At 31.1% G+C, this 8,603-nt stretch overlaps 1 protein-coding gene across 1 annotated transcript; it reads right to left on the bottom strand.

Moving 5' to 3' along the window:
- Positions 1-1,961: 1,961 nt before the first annotated feature.
- LOC108722807 (splicing regulator RBM11) lies at positions 1,962-4,558 on the bottom strand. The gene is made up of 2 exons (XM_018448110.1): positions 4,370-4,558; positions 1,962-2,631 (listed from the first exon to the last, which is right to left on the bottom strand). The coding sequence occupies exons 1-2, from the start codon at positions 4,451-4,453 to the stop codon at positions 2,017-2,019; spliced, it is 699 nt and encodes a 232-aa protein (XP_018303612.1). The 5' UTR covers positions 4,454-4,558; the 3' UTR covers positions 1,962-2,016.
- Positions 4,559-8,603: the final 4,045 nt, after the last annotated feature.

Consider the following 8,603-nt stretch of genomic DNA (forward strand, 5'->3'; position numbering starts at 1 on the left):
CCAATCTTCAATGCATAGTCTGATTCCGGCCTGAGAAGGTGCGTGCGTGCATGCGCGGGGTTCGACGATGAGAGGGGGGGGGATGGGGACATAATCGCGGAGAGGTGGCAAGAAAGGTGGTGGGGGATTTAGATAAGTATCCTTCGGAACCGCCGAGAGAGCCACTCTACATTTTGCAGTCGCACAAGGAAGACATGGAAGCTTTTAGGAGAATGTATGCGTTCCTCAATTTCTTTACGGTAACAAAATTAGATGTAATCAAGAAGTTACCTACTGAAATTTCCAACATGATATTTGGCATGCTGGATGACCGGTCCCTCCGACACGCTGCGAAGGTCTCTATGACGTGGAGAGGAATTTCTGCCTATGAACGGAGACGCAGGAAAACCCGCGACGCAAGAACAAAACGTAACGCAGCACGGTGTGCACCTGTTCGGTGCCACAGTGAGACGGCTATGACATTCGGTGTGAATGAACGGATTGGTAAGGCTGTTCAGCAGAATCTCTGTCGTTCTTGTAGATACATACGCGTATCTGAGAGTTTCGAAGGTAAGAAAGTCAAGGCGTATAGTCGAAACTTGCGGTTTTAGAAATTACTGTGAGGAATAATGTAAATTAATAAATTAGGAATTTATAATAAAATACCGGTAAATTTTTTGACAACAATAGCAGCTAGACTACAAGTTGTAAATGAATTTGACTAATAAGTAATGCGAACCCGTTTCATTTTGCCATATGGTACGTTTCGGTATCGTGGAATTTGGCTACGTTTACACCGTGCATTTAGGCCGCGGACTATACAATAGATGTCTTTGTTTAGCCTGTATATTAAACAAAGACACCTATCGTATAGGTCGCGGACTAAGCGCACGGTGTAAACGTAGCCTTTAACACTGCTACTGTTCATACAGTTCGTATTCGCTAACGCTATCTTAGCTCCGAGTGTGCCGAGATATTCTTAACACGAGATAACATTGATGCAGCTATTTTGCGCTGTTAAACTACTGGCAATACATATACACATTGTTGCCTGCATGTTGCTACAATGTCGGTATATTCGAAATCGTTGAAGACAAATCTATAGCAAATTGCCAGCATCATAAACAATCACAGATTTGTGCGATTTTGCTGAGACACGCTTTGCTATCTGAAGAGGGATCCGATAGCGCTCATCGCTAATTGATCAATTTTTAAAATAAAATATTCTTATTGGTAAAACAGTGAAAAATTGGTAATGAGGGTAAATTCTATCCCCACAACTGGCTTTTCACCAATCAGCGTTCGGTGTCAAAGCGCTGTTGCTCGTATGAGAATCAGGATTAAATGTAGTCTGTAATTGGCCATATTTATAATAAACTCTTGTTATTTCAAAAATTATTAATTAAAATAAAAATTTACAAATAACTTTTTTATTTAATTTTTCGAAAACATTTTTGCTAAGTATTTTGCAAATTTTGGAACATCTTGTATGTGTGTATGGGAAGTGGACGTATGTGTACTACGTAATAATAAAGAATGTTTTCATGACGTAAATTTTTTTTTAAGTAATCTTAGTTTATCAGATTACAAAAAAGATATTGAGTACATCATATTGAATATTTATATAATTATATATATATATATATATACACATAACACGCACGTACGCACAGCAAGAGAGGGATTACAATTTTCAAAATGATGTTTTTTCTTGTCATTAAACTATTAAGAATTTTGTCCATGTCTTGAATTTTATATAATAACTTATAATTAAGTCACTTTCTTGTCCTATGAATTAACATATAATAATGCTATCTACATAGATATATAAATATTATATGTATATACATATGTATGTTTATCTTAATTATATAAGTAATTGTGAAAATTATAATCAGTAATAGCAAAATATCAATGTATGTAATTATTATAGAATAAGAATAAAAAAATGAAAGAATTAAGTCAGCTTACTTCCTGTGTAATTTAAAAAACTGAGAGAAAGTCTAATTTTAACAACTAATTATAAATTAATTATTATCAATGATAAGTCCATCTTTTTCTATTATCATTATACCGAAAGTAATCATTGGAACGATAATTATTATCTCGACTATAATGTGCTCTTTCGTCTCTGTAATGATCATTATGATTTCGTTCTCTGCTTCTTCCGTTATCCTTCTCCCTCTCTGCATCTCTGTTTCTGTCTCTATTCCTATCTTTTTCTTGATTTCTATCTCTGTCTCTCTCCTGTTTTCTATCTCTATTTCTCTGATAAGGATGATTTCTTCTCCTATCATCATTGCCAAAGTTTACATCTAACTGCTTTGGATATGATAGGACATCTTGTGAAATATTTATACCAAAAATTGCATTGCCGCCACTAGTCTGTGGTGGATAATTTCCTAGGATCATCTGCTGACCCAGTTCCAACATATGATTCATATTGCGAACAGGATTCGAAGATTGTTCTGCTTGTTGTGACTCTGTATTATTCCTTAATTTCATATTAAGAGTACGATTGTACAGTGTTGTACCATCAAATAGGTGCAAAGCATATTCCACAGAATCCATGTGTTTGTATGTGATAAATCCATATGTTCTTGGCTTGCCATCACGATCTTTAGGAATAGTTATTCTTTGTACAGGACCTCCCTAACATAATACAAAAATTGATAATTAGTCTAGATATATATATATATATATATCTGGATTAAGCCATTTTTGCATCAAAGATTAAAGAAAATCAAAACTTTGATTTAAAAATCGTTCATTAGCGACCTCCAAATCTTAATATTTTTTGATAAAAATTTAGGGTTCTTTTAAAAATTTTATATATATATTATATAAACTACTTTATTTATATATATATTTTATACACAAATACCCTGAGTTGTCTCACATTAGCTTATTTTCACTTTCTCATTCTGTTGAACTTTAGCAAAATTAACAATAGTAAAAGTGACAATTTTTATAAATCAAATTTTATAAAACCAATCAACAATGTTTAATAGAAATTGATTTAGTATCTTAAAGAGACATTATATATAGACTGAACATATATTACTTAACAAAATTTTTCGATTTTGTAGAATCTCTTAGCTTTTTTTGTCATTACTTTCTGGAAACATACACTCTGTATAGATATTTTTAAAAGATATCAAACGTTTATACCTGTGGTGGTTTATACCTTTAAGCAAATGTACAATAAATAATTGTCAATGATTTCCCAATAGAATGTAGAACCATGTAGAAAAAACTGTAGTAGATTCTATTAACCCTTACAATACAAGGTACAATTTGGTGCCTCATCCATCCAAATCTGGGTCACTAAAATCCGTCTGTTTTTTTCACATATTCAGAATAGTTAAAAAAATCTCGACAAATTCACCAACATACTTTGAACTTTCTAGAATAAATATTGAAACTTTATTTTGGAAAATAATAAGATGTAATACAATTTATAATTATCAAAAGACTCAAAGAAATTTATACAAACAGGAATCGCTCGGTCACTAGTGGTCCGACCTTGTACGGTAAAGGTTAATTGTATTTGTATTAAGCTTATGTCCAACTGATAGATCTCATACACATAATAGAATGTCCTACTTTACACCAATGGTTTAATATTTATAGTAACTTTCTATTAAATTAATTTCAGCGATGCATGTACACATACATATGATAGACGTGCAAAAGTGACATTTTGTACTTTAATTTATAAAAAAAAGCCTAATAAAATTTTAATCATTATTGAGTGTTAGTATAAGATGTAGATAACGAAATCCTGTACTAACACCTGATAATTAACGATTAAAATTTTATCAGATACTTTTTTTTTATAAATTAGAGTACATAATGTCACTGGCCGGAAACTTCTGCAGCTACTGTATGTACTTAATTAACCATCTTGATGTACACTATATCATGCCAGTACATTATTCTTTAAATACACCGCTGAAATTAAGATGATTTAATAGAAAGTTATCAGTTAGTGTGTGTGTACAAGTATTAAACGATCGGTATAAACTAGAGCAATGGCAGAAAAAAGAATCTTGAATTTATTTAAATTAATATATTTACAATTTAATGTCTGTTTGATTTTTATTATCACTGTTGATAAATTTTGCTATATCTTGTGGGTATTTTACTGATAATATTGCATATCGTAAAACCTGCATTAATGACTATTTCAGTTATAAAACTTGTAATGCATGATACAACATCTTTGACAAACTGGCTATGTAAAGTTTACATGTATGAGACAAATATCAATTGTTTCCTACAGATATCTATATTAGATTATATAGTTCGAGAAGCATTATACGTATTAATTGTAGGATATTTAGTTATATATATAAGTATATATATATATATATAAAAATATACTGACTTGTAAGAATAACTCGTAGAGAATATCCTCCGTGACTTTCTCACTTAGATTCCCACAATAAAGTGTACGTGCATCTTCGTCCATTCTTAGCAAAATTGTTTTCTATTTCTTTATCTTTGTGAAAATCTCCTTATAAAAGAGTCAGTATCGCTTTATTTTTACTTTCTTTTTCTTTCTATTTCTATACCAAGGCTGCGTCACAGTATACAGTAGCGCAACTCTCTGTCGGCACTTGATGTTGGTGAAGCCAAAATCGTAGCGCGCATGCGCAAGTTGAGACATTACATACGGTAACGCCATCTAGACTTCTCTCTCACTTACTCTCTTAAGCCCATGGCACATACAAAAACGTAAGGCCGTAAGACGTAAGCAGTAAGGAAATCGTAACATTGGATTCGCTACTGGCCTTACGGTCTCTATCGTCATTGGCCAATTCGCTTACTGATTACATCTTACGGCCTTACGTTTTTGTATGTGCCATGGGCTTTAGGGGCAATTGGAACGCAACTTGTGTATAACAGTAAACATAAGACGTACCGTAAGAATAAGCCAATCACAGTCGAGAATTTTTTTGAACTTTTAATTCCGATTGACTGATTCTTGCGTTATGTCTTATGTTACTGTAATATTAAAAAATTGAAAATATTTGTATAATATATGGTATATCTATCATATTTTTTTTTAGGAAATTTAAATGTCTTCCTTCTAATTCAAGATTTTCCAGAACATCCATTTATTGAACAATATTTAATTTTTTTTCCACTCATTTTCTTGATGTGTATTTTCTTTTTATATCTGAAACAGAGCTAAGATCAAAGTGTTTTCTGCAAGAGAATTGAAAATCTGTATGATATATATGTACAAATCTACAATTCTCTTTAAGGATAATTGTCACTTTCTTTATTCTTTTCACTTAACTTCACTCTATTTCACTTCACAATAATCCACTTCACTTTACTTTTTTTCACTTCACTATTAATATCTAAAACAATTTGCAAAACATCACCGACATAAAAGCATACGAACTTAATACTGCCGTTACCGCCAATTGTTACACAAACACTGCAACGGTTAAGAGAAAGACCGAAAACACAAAGAATAAGTGAGAGAAAAGTTCAGATGGCGTTACCGTATGTAATGTCTCAACTAGCGCATGCGCGCTACGATTTTGGCTTCACATAATGAATAGAGTTGCGCTACTGTATACTGTGGCTGCGTTCTGAAATATCACAAGTATTCCTGTGTATCGTTTTATCCTTGTTGTTCACCCAATGTTAAATAAGGATAAGGTGATACAAGGGACACCCAAATGATATTTCCGAACGCAGCCCAATTCTTTAAAAATGAAGATAAATTTTCACGAGCTGCTTAAACAGCTGTTTCAGCGACAAAAAGGATCACGTGGTCAAAATTGACATTTATTTAAATTAAATTTTTTCATTTTATATGGTTAATTCTTTAATTTTTTGTGGTAACTTAAATTGAGCAAGGTAACGCAATTTTGTGATGTTTTATATAATGTTTTGTGAAGGAGAATTAAATAACCACTACTTTAGTTGGTAGAGAAAATTTTTGAATGAATTGTGATTAAATAACCACTACTTTAGTTGGAAGAGGAAATGTCTTTGAATGAATTGTGATATGATAATTTCATTTAAGAGGAATTTAAACCATTTGGATTGAAATAGGAAGATTCTTCAATAAGTATACGTATACTTAGGTTTCATTGTAATATAAAAATGAAAGATAGTATCATTTGGATTAAGTAAATAATAAAGATAGTATCACTTAGGTTTTACTTTTTATTTTGTAGTAGAATTTTACTTGGCGCCACAGTTGTTGATATCAAATCGTTTGTACGAATAATACATATCATTAGATTAGATTAATATTCATTATTTATTTAATTTGGCATGGTATAAAGAAGTGGGATTTAACTTTAAATTACACAGAACATATACTATATTTGATAATCTACAACTATGACTTATTTGTTCCACGACTCACACAGTTAATTACGATCGATCGCTTTATAATTTGTGTGCTTAGACCCTCTATATATATTATGACTCAACGGTTTCAACGTTATATATGACAAAGTCGAACGCAAAATGCGTGCACGACAGCAATATACAGCGCGGAGTGTTTCAATACACCGGCGTATGATAAGATGGCGGAAAGCGCGCGATTTTTATTACTGCATGCATGAACGCTACATGAATGTGCGTTTTTGTACGCACGTATGATGATCATGTATGAAGGTAACATGAATTTTATGTAAATTATATTCCTTCACACATGGCTATAATATGCTGCCTTTTACGCACGCACTCGTGCTTCTATCACTTAATGAGAGTAACATGAATGCGTTATTGCACACACTCGTGACAATCATGCCGTGAGAGTAATATGAGCACTTACCAATTGTTATCTGGGTAATGTCTACAATAGAAGTCGTAGCAGTCATAAGATCTCGAGTCGTAAAAAATTGACCATTGCAATTATAGTCGATTATTCTTCTCATTATTATTTTCGATTATTCGACTATGATTGCTCAGGAAAAAATGTTTTATATATAATTATATACAATTATGTAAAATATGTCCATTTACATACAATTACATAAAATTATATGACTAATAATAATTTGAATGTTCGCATGAGTGATGTTCTTTGTGAATTTCTGCAACTTATAATTAAGCGTGAATAATTTTACAAAAAAATCTTAAATTTTTTTCGCGAAACACGTGTCTCATATTTTTATCTGTAGAATACGTCAGCAAATTTAAAAAAAAAATTAAAAATGATGTTTCAAACGTCCCGCATAAAAATATACTACTAGTGCAATAAGTAAATTCGAATATGAAAGAGAGAGAGAGAGAGAGAGAGGGGAGAGAGAGAGAGAGAGAGAGAGAGAGAAGTGGTAGAGAAAATTTCATTAAAATTACACTGAAATTTTATTGTGAAAATAAGTATTATTGATTGGCATCATATTTCAGAGGATACACGACAAAATTATAATAAAAAAAAGTTTCCTTTATTATATAGTTATAGAGCCTTATAATCACTTTTATTTTACATTATAATAGTATTTATAGTAAAAAAAATCAAACGTGTTAATGTAAATTACTTATTTATATACAGATTATTTATTTAGAGTGCTTTTCAGCAAAAGACAGATGTGGACACAGCTAACACAATGAATCATTATATATCTTTGTTGTTTGCCAATGTTAAATAAAGATCAAATAATCATTGTATTATACTGTTATGCTGTATCTCTTGCTGGAAAATACTTATATTTTATGGTATTGTCTAAATGTAACTTACATAAAATAATTGATGTAACTGTAGCACATGTTCTGTGTGGTAGCGCAGTTTGAAATCATTCTATAAAACTGGCGATTGTTCGCCTTCTACTTCTTGTTTTCGTACCTTTTTCCACTTCTTCTCACTTAGAACATATTCTAAGTGAATTATTCATTTTTTAATACGAAAATGTAATAAGAATTCCTTTCCACGTGTCCGATACAGTTTTTCTAGAAGTAGTATGAGAATAACTGAAACTAAGTGGAATTAGAGAAGATTAATTAGATTAGAAATCACATTATATTAATTGACACTGATCAATGTACGTAAAATACATTTGAATATAATTACATGTTAAATTACTAATAAATATAAATAAAAATAGCAAATGTAACGTTATAAATAACTATATTCATAAATTAACTGATCCTAACCCCAAAAAAACGGCAAAATGACATGTGCATGTACGATACTTTATTTAGAAATCTATATTCATAAGTTAATATTTTTATAAATATATATACAGGATGACCCATTTTAACTTAGACAGCCAAATAACTCGAAACATCGCGATTAAATAAAAAAATGTTTAAAACAAAAATTGTTGGGTATGAAGGGGCTGATAAAACTATGACCTTGACAATGACCTTGACCTTCATTTTCAAGGTTATTTGAGGGTCAAGGTCATTTTTTTAAATGGAATTATATGAATTTTTTTACATAATATAATTCCTCTAATTATTCTGCATATAAAAGTATTATGGTAGCGATATCAAAAAACCAATAGTTTACGAGATATTTTATATTTCATTGTGGCACATATATTGACGTAAAATATTAAATAACTCGTAATCTATTAATTTTTTGATAATCGTACCTTAATACTTTTACGAACAGAATAATGAGATGAATCAATTGGTGGAAA

Source organism: Mycetomoellerius zeteki, unplaced genomic scaffold, assembly GCF_001594055.1.
Source record: "Mycetomoellerius zeteki isolate Tzet28-1 unplaced genomic scaffold, Tzet1.0 scaffold22, whole genome shotgun sequence".
NCBI classification, from domain to species: Eukaryota; Metazoa; Arthropoda; class Insecta; order Hymenoptera; family Formicidae; genus Mycetomoellerius; species Mycetomoellerius zeteki.